General features: G+C 41.8%; 1 protein-coding gene across 9 annotated transcripts in view; it reads left to right on the forward strand.

Annotated features, from left to right (window-relative positions):
* The window catches only part of ACCS (1-aminocyclopropane-1-carboxylate synthase homolog (inactive)), a 100,023-nt gene extending 79,738 nt beyond the window's left edge, over positions 1–20,285 (forward strand). For 7 of the 9 annotated variants that reach the window (XM_074997529.1, XM_074997526.1, XM_074997527.1 and 4 more), the window contains 14 exons: positions 1,691–1,750; positions 4,370–4,440; positions 5,009–5,078; positions 5,609–5,675; positions 6,162–6,259; positions 6,795–6,872; positions 8,177–8,329; positions 9,466–9,566; positions 10,235–10,324; positions 11,376–11,421; positions 11,581–11,722; positions 12,345–12,487; positions 12,854–13,007; positions 13,209–20,285. In XM_074997529.1, the coding sequence (XP_074853630.1) occupies positions 1,691–1,750; positions 4,370–4,440; positions 5,009–5,078; positions 5,609–5,675; positions 6,162–6,259; positions 6,795–6,872; positions 8,177–8,329; positions 9,466–9,566; positions 10,235–10,324; positions 11,376–11,421; positions 11,581–11,722; positions 12,345–12,487; positions 12,854–13,007; positions 13,209–13,507 (1,572 nt within the window). In that variant the 3' untranslated portion in view covers positions 13,508–20,285. Of the gene's footprint in view, positions 1–1,690; positions 1,751–4,369; positions 4,441–5,008; positions 5,079–5,608; positions 5,676–6,161; positions 6,260–6,794; positions 6,873–8,176; positions 8,330–9,465; positions 9,567–10,234; positions 10,325–11,375; positions 11,422–11,580; positions 11,723–12,344; positions 12,488–12,853; positions 13,008–13,208 lie in introns of those variants that run through there. The other 2 variants (XM_074997523.1, XR_012646014.1) reach the window with 2 other exon arrangements.

Consider the following 20,285-nt stretch of genomic DNA (forward strand, 5'->3'; position numbering starts at 1 on the left):
TCACAAACTATTGTTAGGCCTGTAGAGCCAACAGAACTACAGGAGAGCAAGTGGAACTTTATTCTTACTATATCGTCTCCAATTTTGTCCACTGAGTTGTGGTTGCAGCATCTTACTACTGTTGATGATGTAAGAGGCAGAAAGACCCAACTAGCTTTTCAGAACCTATGGAGTTTTGCAGTGCTGACATTTAGAAAACTTTTTTTTTAAATTTACCATTCAAAACTGCTGCAGCCTGTTTACTTTTTGCCTGTCACTTGCTCTGACAATATCATTAAGCTTGTTGTAAGAGTATGGCTGTGGCCACATTTGGCCAAAATTTCAGAAGGGCCACGCAAATGGCCAAATTGAAGAATACTAATGAGGCTCTGAAATGAATATTCAGTGCTTCATTAGCATGCTGCTGGCCATGGCACTTTGAAAGTGCCGCCTTTCTCTCTCGCGCGGCTCGGCTCTATGGGGGTTCTTTTCGAAAGGACCCCGCACATTTCGAAATCCCCTTATTCCTATCAGCTGATAGAAATAAGAGGATTTTGAAGTGTGCGGGGTCCTTTCGAAAAGTACCCCCGTGGAGCTGAGCTGCGCACGAGAGGAAGGCGACACTTTCGAAGTGCCGTGGCCGGCAGCATGATAATGAGGTCCTGAATTTTCATTTCAGCCCCTCATTAGTATTCTTCGATTTGGCCACTAGCATGGCCCTTTCGAAATTTTGGCCAAGTGTGGCCACAGGCTATGTGTTTTACAACAATTCAGCATATTAAAAAAAAAATTAAAGTAGTAATTATAAGGATTTTTCAAAGAAAAATAAGCTCCTCGTTCTGAACTTAAACTTCCACCATATTAATTTTTTTTGAAAAATTGTTAATCCTAACTTCATGAAACACTATCAGGAGAGTTTATTTTAGGGCCTTTAACACAAAGCATACAAATATCACATTATTATTCAATACAATAAGTGCAACCTAACAGACAAACTTTATAATTTCTTCAGTGTTGCCTATATTTGTTTACAAGAGATATCAAAAGTATACCTTAAACTGGCTCCAAAGTGTAAAAATGTCATATCACCCTGTATTTTTTTTATTATTATTATTTTTGATGGACCTACCCTACCCTGAGAAGTGAAAATACGTTAATTGTTAATCTCTCTGCACTTTATTTTACTGCATTATGAGCAACTTCAGGAAACAAGGCTAATGCTCTAACCCACTTTCATACTTGGCAATCCATAAAAAATCAAGTTTGCATTTGTGTGAGTAAATTAGTGGAGTCCAATGAACACACACATGGATTTATTTGGAAAGCATAATTTGTGTGTCGCAGCAATATAGATCCCAAGTTTCTCAACTGGGAAAAATCATATAAACTTGTGTTGAAGTTTTACATTAACAAGCCAATTTAAGGTTAAATTATTTATACCCATTATGTAAATGACTATAAACCCTTGTTTTATACTTGAGTTTTTTTACTGTTTCCTGACAAATTAAGAATTTTGTATAAATTACTAGTTTATGTTTTACTGATGAGTGCTCTGTGAAGCTTATTTTTTGTCCATTGTTATCTCTTTTACTCTGTTAGGATTTTTGATACAGTAGAGTAAAAGCTGCAGGGGCAACAGCAAAGATGAAATACAAGTAGTGTTGTCTAGTGGTAGTTTGTCTTCCTAAACGATGATTTTTTCTTTTTTCAGGGTATAATTAATTTTGGTACCAGTGAGAATAAACTCTGTTTTGATCTAATGTCCAAGCGGGTAAGTCACATCTCCAGGAAAAATATGCCATATTCCACTTAATTCCTTAGTATTTGTGATGTCCTTGGGTTGCCATTGTTGCTCAGATCCCTCACCTAGAAATGTCTTTTCCTCTGTTCCATGCTGGCACTAATGCAGAAAGCCATTGACTTGTCCATTTTCTCCATTTCATTTTGGGTTGTGCATTACTTTATCTTCTCAGAGATAGAATGGAAATGGTGGTATCTTCAAAATACCAGTTGCGGTGCTGTGCCTTTGGGGCACTGTCTGGCACAGAGAGCCGAATGAAAGTAAAATACGTTTGCTTTTTCTCCTGCAGACAGCAGTTTTTTTCACACAGAGGTGAGCTCAAATCTCTCAATTCATAGATGTCCAGATTTGGGGATTGAGGGGCTCGATTTAGTCTGTTACCAAGCGGAACTATTCTGATCCAATTCTGAATTGTCCCAGAGCTTGGGGATTTGGCACCAGTGACCAGTATAGACCAATAAACTGAGTGATCCATTAATTGGTAATCTTGCTCGTTTACACAACAGAAAGGCCCAATACAGGCAGTATAACTGAGACTATAGACTGTTTGGGACAAAAGAATCTTGTTTCTGATTTAGCCACATACCCAGATTCAGGCTGTTATGTGGGGTGATAGCAGTTTGTACTACCTAGAGGTGTCTGTGGGGAGGTGTGGGGTACTGAGTTTGTGGCACAGGAAGTCCTCAGTGTAGTTACTTGAAGTTCTTTCACTCCCACTCCAGCACTTCCAACCCTCAAAATGTTCCTTGTTTGATTTCTGTCTGCCATGCCACTGACACATGGGGAGACATTACCCCGACACATGGCCTTCCAGCTAACAGAACAGGTAAGGCAGAACTGCTGCCTGATAATTGGACGCAGAAGCCTGCAAAGTGCCTTTTAGGCTATCTAGGCTGTTCCTTCCTTTCCCCCTTTCCTTCTTTCCCTTCCACTTCATGTAATGTCTGCAGTTCAAGTGCCAAACACAGGACAAGTGCATCTTGAGTAGCCTTGTTATGGTAGTGGGTTACTCACTTTTGCCTACCAGAGGCAGTCATGTGAGCTTGTTTTCATGCATACTGCACCGGATTCAGAGCTTAGCAAAGATGCTTGTTCCAACTTATAAATGACCACATTCTAGTGCTATTGCATTGATTCAAATAGCAATATGCTATTGGGAGCTCTGAAAAGGCAATTTTTACCACTAACTTGGAAGCCAGTATCTATATATTTTTAAGTGAAAATAATGTATTTCTGTCTGCAGTTTATATCCTTCAGACAGCCCAGAGATGAGGTCTCTCATGTTGTTCCCTGTCATTTGGCCCATTTAGTTTTTTCATCCTCTCCAGCACCACCTTCAAGGACTCCTTTACTTTCCCATTGTGTTGTTGTTTGGGCCAAGCCTGCTGATGCATTTCTGGGCTATGTCAGCTGAGTTAGGAGAGACAGCAAAAGAGGTACACATCTGTGTTACACAGACTTAAGGATGCATATCCAGTTGTGTAAACACAGTGAAAGATTATACCATCCAAGGTTATTATTCTACATGGGATGAAAGTCAATCCCATTAAACCCCTAGTGCACTCATTTAAAAAATCAGACCCCAGCTCAAGGCATCAGAAACCCAACCCAGATTTTTTTTTTTAATTACTTTATAGGATTTAACATCTCCATGCTGGTTTTCTTTCTATTCCTTTGTATTTGTTCCCTTTCAGTCCCCACCCTAAATTTGGGCTTCATTAATCAAATCTATGTGGATGCATTGTACATAAATGTGTGTTAGTTTGTTTCCAGTCATATAAAATACACCCACTCTGATCACTATTGCTCTGCTTCCCTTTGTGACTTGTTTGGATTGGGCTGCTTGAAATGCTGCTAGTTACATCTTTGAAAAAGATTAAATGAAGACAGTATATGTAGTTTAAATATATTCTGAAAAAAAAATGCCACTGATTAAGCCCACAACTTAAGTGAAATTTCCTTTAGAAATCCAAAGGCATGTCTTTCTTATAATGAAGAGCCAAAGGAGCATTTTGAAGAAGTTGAATTCACATTTCTTAGGCCTCTTGAAAACACCTGTCTTCCTATTACCTTTTACCAAGTCTTGTCAAAACATGTCACAATTACAGGTTTGGAGGAGCCATGCCTATCTGCAACTGAGGTGTAGCTGAAAGCTAGACTTCATCCATATAAGATTGGAGAAGAAAATACCTACCCATCTGTCATTCATGACTCTACCAAGGCTCTCTGGATCTACATAGAAAGCCCTTATATCATGGAGTTAATTCCCAGTTTGTTGATTGCTAGGAACTTGGATGAAGCCCTCATCAGGGCCCTGAGGGCTGCTTTGTTTGTTCAAAAAGTCTTCCACAGAGATCTTTTCCCATGGGAGTTCATTTTAGCCCTTATGCTTGCTTTTTTTTTTTTTTTTTTTTGCAGAACCCTGTGCAGGGAAGCATTGCTGCATAGTTTCCATGGCCCTGTAGTTTCTAAAACCCATCATAAAGCTGCTGAAGTCAGGGGGAATGTGTATATGTACGTGTGAGTACAGTCCATATATTTGATTGTGTTTCTGATTTTAATTACCTGTCCTATTCTTGTTGCTGACAGTTGACACAGAGTGACATGAACCTCATGGAGCCTCCACTTCTGCAATATCCTGACTGGAAAGGACATATGTTGTAAGTAGCCTCATCTCCCACAATTTTCCCTTTGTAAATACTTGCTTGCTAAATAAAATGGAGATTTTTCTTCTCATACGTAGCTGGGAAAAGGCCACCTTGAATTTGTTCATAATATGTAAGAACAAACAAGCTCTACTGGATTGGTTGGATAAAGCTTCTCGGGGATATTAAATCCTCCTCCTCTTCCTCCCTGAGCCCTGAGTGACCATTCTGTACATCCAGTTCCAAATTTCCAACAAAAATGAGTGGGTTTTAAAAATGAAAGTATTGTGCATGTGTAATAGGTGGGTGTGTCCACTATTCTCCAGTTTTAGTGGATGTTGCTGGACTTTTAGTTCTTCGTATGTTCCTGACAAATTCTTCAGAAATGCGTGGAGTTATACGTTATTTCCATGACCATTGCTGTGTATTCAGGGTACCTCCATAGTATGGAATAAGTAACTTGCTATATGTGTTTTCCTAGTATCTTATGCTCCCTGGCTTTATTTCTTGGTGATGAGGACCTGTGGAGAGACCAGCCTCAAAGAAAATAAATGGAGTCAATCTTTGCTTTTGTCTTTCTCAGCTTACGGGAGGAAGTGGCTCGATTTTTGACCTATTACTGCAAAGCCCCTGCACCTCTTAAGGCAGAAAATGTGGGTACCCTGCTTTCCACTGATTTGCCTTCTAATATATTGCTATGCACAGTCATACAGGTTCTTCAGTCTTATTTTACTGATGTTTAAATATGAGCTGTTTGAATCTTTTATCATGTAAATGAGTTTGATCACTCAAGAAAGTGACATGCAACCTTTTCAGACATTCTTCACATTCACCTCAGCTAGCCTATTTCAGTTCTACCACGTAGCTCTCTTTGTTCTTTTATTCCTGACTCCCACACCGTCCTACAAGTGGCCCTCAGCCATGCTTTGTATTAACACCTCCTGCACCAGTCTTGTTCCCTATTACACAAGTGCACCTCAATCCTGACCCTTAACACAATCATGTTATTCCAGTCCCAGAGTCTCCTTGCACTATTCTGGTAATTTACCTGATGTTGGATATCTAACTGAGTCAAGAATGGTTTTGCTCTGTAAAAGTATTGAGGAGAGAACATATTTCATTGCTCTCCAGTGAACATTCCAACAAACAGGCTTCACATCTGCTCCTGTTGTCTTTTCTGTAGGTGATTGTGTTGAATGGCTGTGGCTCTCTGTTTTCTGCATTAGCTACAGTTCTCTGTGATCCAGGGGGTAAGTGGCATTATTGGATGATTTTTGGAAAATATACGTTTTTGTTTGGTGGCAACATGATAGTTATAATACAAATACCATATGCCAGGGTTTAGCTGTGGAGTTGCTTTTGCCTTACTGTGGAATTCCTGCCAAACACCATATCTTTTCAGTGGGACTACAAGTGGGAGGATGAGGGTTGTCTTCCCCCAACTTTTTACTGTTAAATGTATATCCTTCTCATTGGGACTGTAGATCTCTTGCATTTTCACGTTTGGTCCCCCCGCCTTTCCCTTCCCCATTTTAAATGTAATTGCACCTCTGTATGTAGCTCTGGGAGTTAAACGTAAAATACAAAATTATTGCTAAAAGGAAACAGATAAAATTTAACTTTTAAATGGTCCCAGAGACCTCAAAAATGGAATCCAAGCTCAGATGGAGTGTCCTAGTAAGGAAGAAAAAACTGTGTGTTTTGTGGATAACTGGCTTTGTTTTCCCGATTTTTAGAAGCTATCCTGATTGCCACCCCTTTTTACGGTGGTATCACCCAGAGTGTGTTCCTGTATGGTAATGTCAAGCTGGTCTATGCCTATTTAGACAGTAAGGTAAGAATTGTGGTGGGAGGACAAATCTTTGTGGGTAGAAAGGTTTGGTATTGGTGGAAGGAACAGTAACACGTCATGATGCTTTTTGGCTTTGGAGATCTTTGCTAACAGTCCTCACAGCACCCCTTAATTATAGCTTACAAGTGGCCCCACCAATTTACAGCAAAAGGAACTGACATACATAGTGTTTAAAGCCACAACAAGGTTCAATATTCAAACCAGGATTAAAATTGGCAAACCTGATTTTTTATGAAGCAAGAACAGAATAAGCCACAGAGAATGAACTCTCCTTGTCAAGGTGGTCCCAGGGAGGCAATAGCATATGGGAACCTGGCATTGCCCTGTGTGCCCAAGGATAACCAGGTAATATCTGTGTGTAAGGCAGATATAGAATTGATGTCCCTTTGATTTTATTTATTTCCTCATTCCCTCCACAGTATGAGAAAGAGGGAATCTGGGTTCTTGCTGGGCTTTTGTGTTTTGGTTCAGACGTGGATGATGGAAACATTGCTTTTATCCTGTGGGTGCCTTTCAGATCACAGGGACAAGCACACGTCCCTTCCAGCTCACAGTGGACAAGCTAGAGAAGGCTCTGCAGGATGCCCAGTCAGAGGTGAGCCTGGACTTGTTGAGATTGTAGGCATGGCCGTAGGAGAAGTTGGTGCAAATCTGTGAGGATGATGAGGCCCTGCATAGACGTGAATTGTGAGTTTTAACAAAGGTGTAGAACTTCCTCACATAAACTACTGCATCATTGAAAAATCATCTGCTCAGGGATCTCCCAGTATGGAGTGATTTTTAAATCACCAGTTTTAATCATGTAATTCATCTTTATTGGGCTTTGCCATTGCACTTTTCATTTATTTTCCTAAATACAGGGTAATTCTCACTGGTGAGGAACCATTACAAAATGTTCAGTTGCAGCTAATGACAGCCTTTACACTAATGCAGTGTTTCTTTTTGCTATCTGGAGAAAACACCATATCTATGCACTTTTATCTAAGCAATCACATCATTTGACTTTTTATTATAAGATGATTTTTTTTTTTAATTTTAGATTTGTGCCAATCTCTGGATGGATGGAAATGCACATAAAACATTGTTTTATTTGTAAAACTATTTTAAATATGCAGGATTGATATAAAATGATCAAAAAACTAATTATTGAACAAAAGAAGAATTATCCTAGATCATGACTTTAACTGTTTCTGGTCACCATGTTATTCAGGAGTTTAGAACTAGCAGATCCATGTTCTCGCACCTAATTTTTTTTTCCAGAGACTGGAGGAAGGAAAACAAGCTTTCCTGCTTTTTTCAACTCCCAGTTAGGGTCTTAGCTTTGAATTAATTAATCATTGACCTGAAGTAGCTGAATAAACTGAAATGAGGAAAGTATCCTCTCTGTACCTCCAGAAGAGATTACTCCTCCCAAAAGCTAGCAGCACTCTTAGCAGATTCTGATTCCATATGCTTGGCCAGTGACTTCCAATTGTGCAGTGATCTAAGTTTCTTTATTACTTAGCAGCAAATATGTATGCTTATTATATTTTGTTATTTATTTTCAGATTATAAGAAATTTAGGCATTAATGTGAGTCATTGGTCACCAACCATGGGGCCTCTAACAATCAGTCTGTCTCAGTTTAAGGTTGCCAACCTCCTGGTTTGACCAGGAGTCTCCCAGAATCAGACTCAGTTGCCTAGATGCTCTTGCAGCCAAGTCAGGGCGATGGGCCACTAACAGTCTGGTAACACAGCAGGGCTAAGGCAAGCTTCCTGCCTGCCCTGGCCCTGCACTACTCTCCGTGGTGGCTACTATGTCCCTCCAGCTTCAGAGGAGGAGGGGAGTCTCCACGCACTGCCCTTGCCAGTAGGCATTGCTGCCACAGCTCCCACTGTCTGTGATTCCCCATTCCCAGCCAATGGGAAGTCCCTGTGGATGGGGACAGCTTGCAAAGCCACCTGCCCCTCCCCACTGGAGCTACTGCCAGATGTGCCATCTGCTTCTGGGAGCAGAGCGGGACCAGGCCAGGCAACAAGCCTGCATTAGCGCTGATGCCCCACCACTTGAGGTAAGTGGTGCACAGCTGGAACCTGAACCCTAAGCCCCTCCTGTACTCCAACCCTCTGCCCTTCCCTGAACCTCCTCTTGCATCCCAACCCTGCACCTAAATTCCTTCCGAGAGGCTGCGCTATGCACCGTCTCTGCTACGCAGCCCCAACCCTGAGTCTTCCTTCCACACACTGTCCCTCTCCCCGATCCTGCATCCCTCCTGCACTTCACCCTCTGCCCCAAACCCCCTCACAGAGCCCACATGCTGCATCCAGTTAGGTTTGCATTTTCTTTGACGTAGATCCTGAGTTGTGCTTAAATTCAAAAAGTGATTTTGTGCTTAAAAAGGTTGAAAATTACTGACACAGCTGTCCATTTCAAATTTAATACAATGTACTTAAAATTTAAATAATCTGATTTATTATTATTTGTCCAATGATTAATTTATATCCACTCTGGGAGTCCACCATTCCAAGGCATATCCTGGGATCTGAGAAGTTTCTGCGCACGCTATTGGAGTTCTGTCTTTTCCACTCCATTGATCGATGCCATCGCAACTCTCTTCTTTCCATCTAAGGCCTGGTCGCCACTAGAAAATTAGGTTGACTTAAATATTTAGTTCAAGGGTGTGCAAAATCCACCCTTCTTCCTGGGTAACATAGCTAAGTTAAGGTAACCCTCAGTATAGGCTGCAGTAGGTTGAGGAAGGAATTCCATTGACCTAGTTACCAGCTCTCAAGGAAACTATATTAATGAAAGAACCCCCGACTAGCATATGTTGTCTCTGCACAGAAATGTTACAATGGCACAGCTGCAGCACCTATTCAACTCCTCCTCATTGTGAGGGAAAATGTAGAAAAGTCTTTGTCAGGGAGAAGTGTACCAGATGGCAGTGGTGCTTAAAACCAGAAGCTATTTCATCCTTCATGCCACAATGTACCTTGCAAACCAGGTACTCTCAAGAATCTCTTCATGCTCCAGCTAATACATCCCATAGTTGAATTTCTTTTATAGATCTTCGCACAGGATTTAATGACATTTCTGTGCATGGTGAAGATGTGAGTTATGAGGGGAATCTCATGATATTAACAAAAGGGGCTGACCATTTACCCTAGAGGTGTTGTTCTTTTAACACTATATTTTTTTGTTTTGTAGGGTGTTGGTGTGAAAGCTTTAATTCTCCTGAACCCCCAAAATCCCTTGGGGGATATCTACTCCCTGTCAGAATTATGGGACTACCTGGAGTTTGCTAAAAGGTAGTGCAATTTAAAAGCCTCTGGAGACCCAGATCAGAGATGGCTCTTTAAGCCTGATGAATCAGTCAGTGCCTCTATGTCTTTCTGTTTTTGATTTCCTCTCTGTTATAAAATAACTTATTCTCGTCCGCACACCGTAGGGCTTAAGACTATTGAACGAGGACATAGGATAGTGGATCATGTGGTCATTTCTCCACTCTTGGATTGGCTAAGCACTTGGCCAAAGAGACACTAGTCACAGAAATTCATTGAAGTCCTACTGAGTTATGCAAAACACTACTTTTCTATGTCTGAGGGATATTCATGGGAGATATAGTGAGATGTAGCAGTGCTGCTATGCTCCTTTAATGGGAAATGGGGTTCATTTTGTACAGCTGTTCCATATGTACAATTAGACAGAGTTATGCGTTTCCAGCCTTCTCATGTATCACTCCCTCCCTTTAAATTTTTGTCTGCCCTATGTAGACAGTGATAGTTTGCTCAAGTGGGACATTAAATGAGAGAGTTAATAAGCCTACATATGCAATGACTAGAATCTCTTCGTGTTATGATTATGGTGTGATATGAAATGAGTTTGATTGACCCCAGTCTGCTTTTCCATATACATAGTGTAGCCTTCAGGCTATGAGAATATCATTTTCTCACAATCACCATTTTCTCTTTTGCAGACATGAGTTGCATGTAATAGTAGATGAGATCTACATGCTCTCAGTTTTTGATGAATCAGCCACATTCCATAGCGTTCTGGGCATGGAAAGGTAAAGTCTGCACTGCTTCTTTCACTGCCTGTCAGCAACTGTGCAGCATATTGCTGTGTTGATGGTTTGTGACTGGGATTTAGCACCTATTGATTGTTCTATAGTTTTCTTCTTGTCAGTGCACTTTGTAGGTCGATACACATTTGAATGTGTTCATTTGTCCCTTGTTTGTGATGTTTCTAAAAATTTGAGAAGGTTTCATTTAATGCTGATCATTCTCTTTCTTTTTCTTTGCCAGACATGTCTGTCCCCTTTCCCTAGTCTAAGAGTGTATGTCAAGACTGTAGTCGTTTTTGTCCTTTTTGTTTGTTTTATGCAGAAGCAGCAGCATCGAGATAGTCCCTCTTGTCCAGGATTGCATTTTATTAATTAAGGCTTTAAAGGGACACATAGTTTCAAACCTCATATTTAAAATATTCTTTGCTTGTGTTACTAATAACCCATTTCACTGCTAAACAGAGAACTTTTAAATTTACTTTTACTTTTCCCATTGAATCTGTTTTTCTTATTTGTGCAATTCTTAGCTGGGACAGTGAAACTAGATTGGTCAATTTTATTTTCTGATTCTAGTCTGTTTCACTTTCGGGTGTCAGCCTACTGTAGCTGAAATTTTTCCGGGCAATTTTTGTGACTCTAATTTAAGTCCAGACCCCCAAAATCGCATGTTTTCATTCACATTTTGAAAACAATTGATGAAAACATTCATTTTTAGTTTTTATAAAACATATTGTCAGGGCCTGGTTCTTTCAGAATTGAGTGTATCTTTGTTATGTGCAGTTCTAACAGTCTGGCCTATAATTTACAGCTTCATTGTAACACTTAGATAATGTAGTGATGTACCTAAGAGATATAAAAGTTGGTTTAAAATTAATTCCCGGTGTCCCTTTAAAGTTAGGCTCTATTTAACCTTATACTGCATCACTCATTTCCCCTGATGTGTTGTCAGTCCTTGTGAAACGTTGGTTTTTTGCGTCTGGAATGTTGCACTGGTAATTCAAAAGCTTCAGCACTTCTGAGACTAACTGCCTTGTGTGCATCCTTCTACATGCAGATTGCCTGATCCACAGAGGACTCATGTGATGTGGGGAATTAGCAAGGTGAGTGCTGTTTGCCAGTCATGCCAGGTCTAACTCACTTATGCAGTCAGCCTGATGTCCCATGAAGCCTGGACCCTCTGCTGGAAAGAATATGATCATGGTGATGGGATCCTGTGTTCCTTTGCAGTTGGATAATCAATGTGTGTCTGTTTCCTCCAGGATTTTTCTGTCTCTGGGATTCGTTTTGGCACTTTGTATACAGAGAACCAAGATGTTGCCAATGCTGTGGCCTCCTTATGTTACTTTCATGGAGTTTGTGGACTGGTCCAATACAAAGTGGCACAGCTGCTCCGAGACAGAGGTGAGTCTGAGAGAGTGGTTTTGCAGACAGTCGTCTGCCTTTCTCTATTATCTATGAGCACAGGGGATCTGTTCCCCATGTTCCTAAGTAGTTTCTAGCTAAAGCAGATAAAATGACAACCTTTCATGATCCTGAGGCTGCATGTCAGATGTGATTGACAATTCTAGAGGACTGTCATAGAAAGAGGAAGTGTTAAAGGAACAGCTTGGAAGCATTTATGTACACAACAGCATCTCCCTTTTATGAAGTGTGCTGGGGAGAATTAAAGGGGCATGAGCTTCAGGGAAGAGAAAAACAGAGCAAGATTTCTAGCTCTGTCCTGGATTGCACGCTAGCAAATTGCAGAGTCTTTACAAAAGACATCTGAGGTCTAGGGAAACTTCCACTGGGAAATGAGATACAAGAGGATAGAATTCAAGACCGGCACTAAGCTCTTGAACAGGGTTTGTGTTTTAGGGTACTGCAGTGAGGGTGGGTGTGAGGATGAAAAAAGGAGAAGACAGGGTGAAAGATGGATAGAAGCTTTATAATCCCACTCTATGTATCAGAGATGTTCATGGAGGAAATCTGTTTGGAACTGAATTTCTGGTTAGTTTGTGACATTTCTTTTCCTCCTGACTAGACTGGATCAATCAGGTGTATCTGAGGGCCAACCATGCCCGTTTGAAAGCTGCCCATACCTATGTGACTGATGAGTTGAAGACCCTTGGGGTTCCTTTCCTCAACCGCAATGCAGGCTTCTTTGTTTGGATTGATTTCCGAAAGGTCAGTAGTCTCAGGACAGGAATCTACTCCTCTCTCTAGGCAAACATTTGTCACAGGTGGTGGGAGTGGGTGGGATTTAACAGCTTGACCCATTTGCAGCAGCTGGGACCCAGAAAAGTCTCTCCCAGCTGTTACGGTTTACTCATCTCCCACTCCCATCCCCCAACCAATGTTCCCATGTCCAACAGCTCTTCCCTGTGGCTGAAGAGAGTTGGGTACCTAAATGTCTCCATCTTCCATTTGATGGCCTTCTCTTTAAAGCTCTGTGGATGCTGGGCCCCAGTTCCATTACTGCTGGTCTTGAGGACAGAGGCTTCTCAGGGTAGTGACCTGTGTGTTACTGATACTTGACTCTTCTGCTTCCAGTACCTGAGGACAGGAACATTTGAGGAGGAGATGCTGCTCTGGAGGCGATTCCTGGATAACAAGGTTTTGCTGTCGTGTGGCAAGGCCTTTGAGTGCAGTGAGCCAGGATGGTTCCGTTTCATCTTTGCTGACAAAACCCACCGACTACAATTAGGTGAGTGTGTTTCCATCCATCTCCATTCTGCCACCTCACTAACTTCTCAAACTACCCTTTATCTCTGGCCTTCTACATTTTTATTCTCTCTCCTATCCGAGATCCATCTGGATCTGACAAGTGTTTTAGGCTTCTTGTGCTTTTGTAGTAACCCTCATGGTGTCTTGATAGTTTTGTTTTCTCTCCCTCACACCATTCCAGGCATGCAGCGGATCCGTAGAGTTCTGGAAGAACGGGAACGTGAGATCCTGGCCGAGAACACGGACCAGCCCTGCCAATCAGACCAGGATGGCAAAGCAGATAGTACAGATGAAGTCATTTTTGTGTCACGTCACCAAGAGCCTGGTTCTGCTGCTGGCTCCAACCTCGGTGACCTCATTGGCCTCCTGCAGCAGCAGATGCGCTCATCTGACTGGCTTCAGAAGAACACAGCAGAGCAGTTTGCACAAGAGAAGCCAGAGATCTATGATGTATTCAGCAAACTGGTGGGGAAACAGTAAGGCCCACTCTTCCTCTCTGGGACTTATCTGAGCAGGGACAGACAGCAGAGCCCTTAACTGCTTGATATTTCACTTCCAGGAAAGAATATATTTTTTGTATAGTAAGGAAATCACTTTGTAAAGCCTGCTACCAAGGCTCCTTCTTGAGAATCTCTGCTTTGTATTGTATAGTCTATTTCCCTGGATTGGGTGTGGGTGGGGCATGCAGGGCTCATTTCTGCCACTGCCCCTTGCCTTGTTTTTTATAATTCACTTCAAATGAAAAAGCTCTTGGCTCTCTTTATAAGGCACCATGGTGTCATCTTTTATGCTGCTTCTCGTTTCCTCTCTCCATTTGCAGGGAGACAGAAACTTGAGATATTCTCCCCTGAATGAGGTTCAGAGACAACTATTTCTTTCAAACCCAGAACATGTCTTCTCATCAAGCCACTGTAATGTGACATGTATTGATAGTTATAACCAAGCGCTTGCCCTGACTCTCATCTGGGGCGTAAATAAGTGTGTATTCATGTATTGCACCAATTTGTGTGTGAGACAGACAGACAGAGAAACAGACACTCCGATACAGGGAATCAAATTACTTGGGCCATGTCTGCATGGCTCAGGTTTCTTTTTTGGGTTTGATTTTGCGTGCCTAGTAGGGAGGCATGAAATCAGCCTATCAGGGGTTGGCAGTTGGCCCCTGTACTCCTCACCATCACAAGGCGTATGGGAGGACGACCAGGTAAGTTGATTGCAGATACGATGATTCTAGCTACACAATTGCCACAGCTACAATTGCATACCTGCAATCGACTTACCTGCCTAATGCAGACCAAGCCCAAGGTCACTAGTACTACGGAGCCTTTCAGTTCTGGATCACTAGTTCCTTTCCAGCCTCAAGTCCACTGTGATTTAAAAATATTTAATATAGAGAAGATATCTGATGCCCTATGTTAAATGAGCTTGGCTATCTCAGTGCAGCTTTTTGTATTCTTAGAACATCATCACAGCTGGGTCTGATAGATTCTCAGAAGGAACTATCAAGAAAATGGGCAAAGGATTCAGATAGTCATGAAGAAATGATATCCTCCTAGTATAATGGAGCTGTGCTGGATAGAAATAAGGCACTTTGGCAGGATAATGTATCGAGAGTTCTCACTCTGCTGATACTGCTGGGCTTCTCAGAACCGTCAAGCTTCTGAGTGTAATTTTCTAGTTATGCAACACTCTTTAGTTTTCTTGGAAAAGGTCAGTTTGACCTGCATTCCTTGTAATGGCAGTAGACTCTAACATGGTTGCTAAGCTGCTCTTTTGGTATAAAGGATTTTCCCTTACCTTTGGTTTGATTTCTTTTGAAACAAAGCAAATCTTACTTTGTTCATATCCACAAGTTCCAGAATGTATACAGCACACATGATACAGCAGCATAGCTATGCTACTGTCGTGCCAAAGCTTAGATTCAGGGTGGGCAAAAAAAACGGCAGCTTTGTGCCTCCACAGGTATCGGGTGATTACAGCCACAAATCACCTTTTGCAGACAATGGGAGCAGCTGGAAGTGGTGCAGACCGGAACACCAGTTCCTGTTGGCTCCCAATGGCTCTGAACAGAGATCTGTGGCCAATGAGAGGTGCGGTCGCTCGATATGTGCACAGGTACAGGTAAATATAGAGGTGGGGGTCTGCTGGGGACTAACGCTTGTGAATCATGGGCCAGTACTTGCTCATCCTAGTGTAGATGCTCCCTACCTTGATGGAAGGGTTTTGTCCTGCAACATAGGAACATCACTTTCCTGAGTGATGGAAGCATTCTTTTGTCAATATAGCTGCATCTACCCTGGAGGTTAGATGGGTACAGCTATACTAGTACTTGGGTGGGGATTTTTTACACGCCTGAGTACCGTAGCTATGTCAACATATTTTTAAAGTGTAGATTAGGCCATTGGTGTTAAAGTAGATAGAGAAGAGAAAATTGTGCTCTGAAGAAAAATAGATAACGATTGTGAATATATCCTATGAAGGGGTCTCAATTCCTGTTATGTGCCAAGGTGTACCATGGGTGGTAACTGAACGTGTGTTTTAACAGAGATGAATAGGGGCTATTTCAGCACAGCGATGGCACTATAGCTGTGCTAGCTAAATCTTGTAGGGGAGACTTGACCTATGCTGACAGAAGGGTTTTTTTTTTCCCTCAAGGTAGTAAAACTACTTCCTTAAAGCAACAGTAGCTACAGTGACAGAAGTATTCTATCCAGTCTGGAATTTTCCTCTCAGTATTGATAGTAAATGCAAAGAGCAGGATTGAGAGTTAATAGGAAGAGGTTGGCTCTCAGATCTCACAGGCACCAGCAATGATGATTGGGATTTTTCAAGCCATAAAGGAAAGAGCATTTCCTATGTGCAACCACTCACCCTACACAGTAAGGTACCTTCCTGCAGTTTCTCTCTCAAGAAGCCATTGGCTCTAAAGGGGACACCTTCCCTCTTATTGAAAGAAATCACTGACACAGATAGCAATTCCCAGCTCACTGTATGCAAGTATGTAGTCTCTCCTCTGTAAGGAAAAAGGAGCAGCTAATCTGTATAAAAGGAGGGGTAAGGTAGCTGCATTTATCATTAAATGGGATTGGAAGCACCTTATATTATCTTGGGTTTGAATAAATTTGGTTTATTTGAAGTTAGGGGTGAATTCTTGCCACAATGTTACAAAGACTAATCAAATGTAAAAATTGGGATAATCCTTTCAGGCATACAGTGATAATTTTCATAAAGTGCTTTCAGTACCTCAGTGGCAGAGGCTAGAAAAGGATGTAGTTCCATAGCCAATGTAACAGTTAAAGCTTTCTGTTTGCTTACTACTTCGTCCTTTTTTCTGTTTTTAGTCATTTTTAGTAAAATCCGTGCCTCTGCTGATTTAAAATTTATTTTGCATTTATGCTGAAATTTCTGCTTGTGAAAGGTAAAGCACAACTTATGTTACTGAGATGATTACATGTTTAAAGAGGGTGAGAAGAAAAGTGCCAAAATTGACAGCAAATGGAAAGATAAACTGACTCCCTTCCCTGTTGTGACAGTCCTAAGGAATCACTGAACTGAACAAATTTTAGTCTAGCAGTAGCAAAGTGAGGGAGAAGGCTCCCTGAAATGGAGCACACAGAAGGACTCTTCAGGCAGTAATAAAACATTTATTTGATATTTCTTTTTGAGATTTCTGTAATAAACTCATTAGCTAGTGCTGACTCTATTTGCTCCTTGGTTTTCAGTCATTCACAGCACTGGTGCATTTTAATATACAGCTTTTAAATGGGTGTTTCCTAGCTGTTTATGCATACTGGTCAGCAAAATGTTCCTCATTAACAACTCTAACAGGTTTATTTTCCTACTTGTGCTCTAGCAGAGCTAGCAATATATGCATATATTTGCAAGAGGGAGCGTCGTATACTGCTCATACAATCGAGCAAAAGGCTATTTTGGTAATGTAAGGAAAACGGTGCTAAAGGTTTGCATGCTTTGTTGCTCATGTATATTGCATGTGAGCTAATATACAAGTGCAAATGGTTTTATAGGTGTGAGGCCCATCTGATAAGGTATCTGTGAGACAGACTTTTAAGTTCGACTGTACCCAGAAGTAGAGAATATAGCTGTGGAAGCAGAGACAGGATGAGCTGTGACTCAGTTCCCTTTTGGAGAAGAAAAGGCAAAGTCTGTCCCAGCTAACACTTAATAAAAAATAGACTCTGGTCAAAAGCCTGTTGAAAGTGACCCCTCCTGGTTGGCTGAAAATAAATTGGAATAGAGCAGAAGGATTTCATAGAATTGTAAGACTGAAAGGGACCTTGGGAGGTCATCTACTTCAGTTGCCTGCACTTAAAACTGGATTCAGTATTATCTAGACAAGCCCTGATAGGTATCTGTCTTAACCTGCTCTGAAAAATCTCCAATAATGGAAATTCCACAACTTCCATAGGCAATTTATTCCAGTGCTTAACCAGTCCTGCAGTAAATTTTTCCTAAGTCTAAGCTAAACTGCCCTTGCTGTAATTTAAGCTCCTTGTTTCTTGGTCTGTCCTCAGAGGTTAAAAAGATTTTTTTTCTCCCTCCTTCTTGTGTATTTGAAAACTGTTTTGTCCCCATTAATTCTTCTCTTCTCCAGACCAAACAAACCCAGCATTTTCACTTTTCCTTCATATGTTATGTTTTCTAAATCTTTTATCACTTTTGTTGTTCTCCTCTGGACTTTTTCCAATTTGTCCACAATTTTCCTGATCAGTACAGAGTGGAAGAAATACTACTTATGGTTTGTAAGCAAAACATGCCAGAATGTTTGCTTTTTTGAAACAGTGTTACACCGTTGACTCATATTTAGCTTTTGTTTCGGTCTGACTCCTAGATCTCTTTCTACAGTACTCCTTCCTTGGCTGTAATTTCCCATTTTCACGTATGCAACTGATTGTTCCTTCCTAAATGGATACTTTGCATTTGTCCTTTTTGAATTTCATCCTACTTACCTCAGACCATTTCTCTGGTTTGTCTAGATAATTTTGAATTTTAATTCTGTCTTCCAAAGCACTTGAAACTCATCTCAGCTTGTATCATTCTCAGACTGCGTAAGTGTACTCGCTATGCCATTACCTAAATCATTGATGAAAATGTTGAACAAAACTGGACAGAGAATTGATCCCTGTGGGACCCCACTCAGTCTATCCTTCCAGCTTCACTGGAAACTCAAAAGCTTATGCTCCAAAGTATCTATTAGTCTCTAAGGTGCCACAGGACTTCTTGTTTATGAAGATACAGACTAACACGGCCACCTCTCTGATACTTGTCACTGGGAATGGTTTTCCAACCTGTTATGCACTCACCTTATAGTAGCTCCATCCAAGTTTTATTTCCTTAGTTTGTTTATGAGAAATGTGAGGGACCCAGGGCAGTTGGCTACAACAGTTTGACAGAAGGCTGATGTACTAGGAACTGGGGGAATGGTTTCCTGCTTCCTGAATAAACTGCCAGAGACTGCTGTCATGTAAATCGAGCAAGGCAGGCATTTGAGGCTAATCAGGCACTGGCAGCAAATTAAGGCCTGCTGGGCTAATTTAAAAGGTTTCCCCTCAGATAAGGGGGAGAGAATGGAGGAGAAGAGTGAAGGACTGGGAGGGGGAAGTGCATCGCTGAAGAGCTGAGGAAAGTGTGTCAGTTGTAAAGAAGAAAAGATTTGCTTAGGTACCAGGGAGACTGTACTAGGGGCATGTTTGGGGGAGTACCCCAGAGGAAAGTCTGCTGTACTGGTGCTAGGGAAAAAAAACCCCTCAGTTGCTGCTACCTAGGGTACCTGGGCCAGAAGACTGGAGTAGTGGTCAGGCCTGGGTTTCCCCCCAACCCTCCTCACACCACAGAAAGTCTGCTCCTGGAAAGCGGGGCAGGCAGGACTATGGATGGGTTTCACCTGAATCCTTTGACTCTGCAAATGATGAGGATGGCTCAGAAAACTGTGACGCTGGCCTCTAGAAAAAGTTAAGGGGCAGTGTGGTGGATTACAATGAGCCTCTGAGGCATGCAATAACCACCTAAAAGCACAGGACCATGGATCATGCCTGGAGCTTTGCCACAGAAAGTCACAAGAGACTGTATCAAAAGTTACTGAAAATAGACCACATCTACTGCTTTCTGACAGTCCGTGGGACTTGTTACACTGTCAAAGAAAGCTATTAGGTTGGCATGATTTGCTCTCAACCAATTTATGCTGTTATTTAATCACTTTATTATCTACTAGTTGATTGCTGACAGCTTAATTATTTGCTCCATTATCTTTCTGTGTATCTTTCAGGGTTGCATTGTCTGTAATTCTCATGTTGTCTTTATTCCCTTTGTTAAAGATTGGCAATGTATTTCCCTTTCCCAGTCTTCTGGAATCTTGCCCATCTTTATTGACTGTTTGAAGAAAATTGCTAATGGGTCTGACGCCTCCTCAGTCAGCACCTTAGGTATTCTAGGGTGTATCTCATCCTGGGAGTAAGAGGTCCTGACAGAACAACATGCACCCATTTCAGCTGAGCTCACTGCCCACAGGGGTGCTGCTTGCATCCCTCCTTTCCCCTTCCCTGCAATCTCCTTATGGTCTACCTTCCCATTCTGCTCCATTTCAGGAACTCCCACCAACCTCACTCACCTTCTCCTTGCCATTGCACCCATTCTTCCCGTGTTGGGTGCTGCGCTTCCCCTCTTTCCTCAGTTCTTACTTCTGTTGCAAGCCTGAGGCATTGTGCTCCTCCCTTCCCTCCTCCACCTTAGCAGGGCTCCCCATTCTCCACCCAGCAGGGATTTAATGAGTCTTCCCTTTTCCCCTCCACAACAGTGTTCTTTGTCCCCATTTTCCCCAGTTCACTCCCTCTGCAGCAGGGACTCTGTTCCCTCCATTTCCTTCTTCTCCTCACCAGCGTCTCCTGTTCTACCCTTGCCCAGTCTATGCACCCTTTTCAATTCCTGTCCTCTCTGACACACACACATATTACTTATTTTCCTTGTGTCTGGGAGATAAATCATTCAGGGAGTCAACATATTAAACTCTGTTGGGAGGATGACCAGAACTGAGATGGAGGTTATGATGTCACACTGTGTTAATGTTTGCCATCAACCAGTTCTTTGATGTGTAGACAATTCTGACCTGAATGAAGTACAAGATTGGCTCGCCAGGTGCCAGGGGACTCTGTGTGCCTCCCGCTCCATCCCAATTCTTCCTTCCAGTTTTCCAAATTTTACCAAAATCAAGAGGGTAGTAAGGAGTGACTAATTTATTACAGCT

This window comes from Carettochelys insculpta, chromosome 6, assembly GCF_033958435.1.
Source record: "Carettochelys insculpta isolate YL-2023 chromosome 6, ASM3395843v1, whole genome shotgun sequence".
In the NCBI taxonomy this organism is placed as follows: domain Eukaryota; kingdom Metazoa; phylum Chordata; order Testudines; family Carettochelyidae; genus Carettochelys; species Carettochelys insculpta.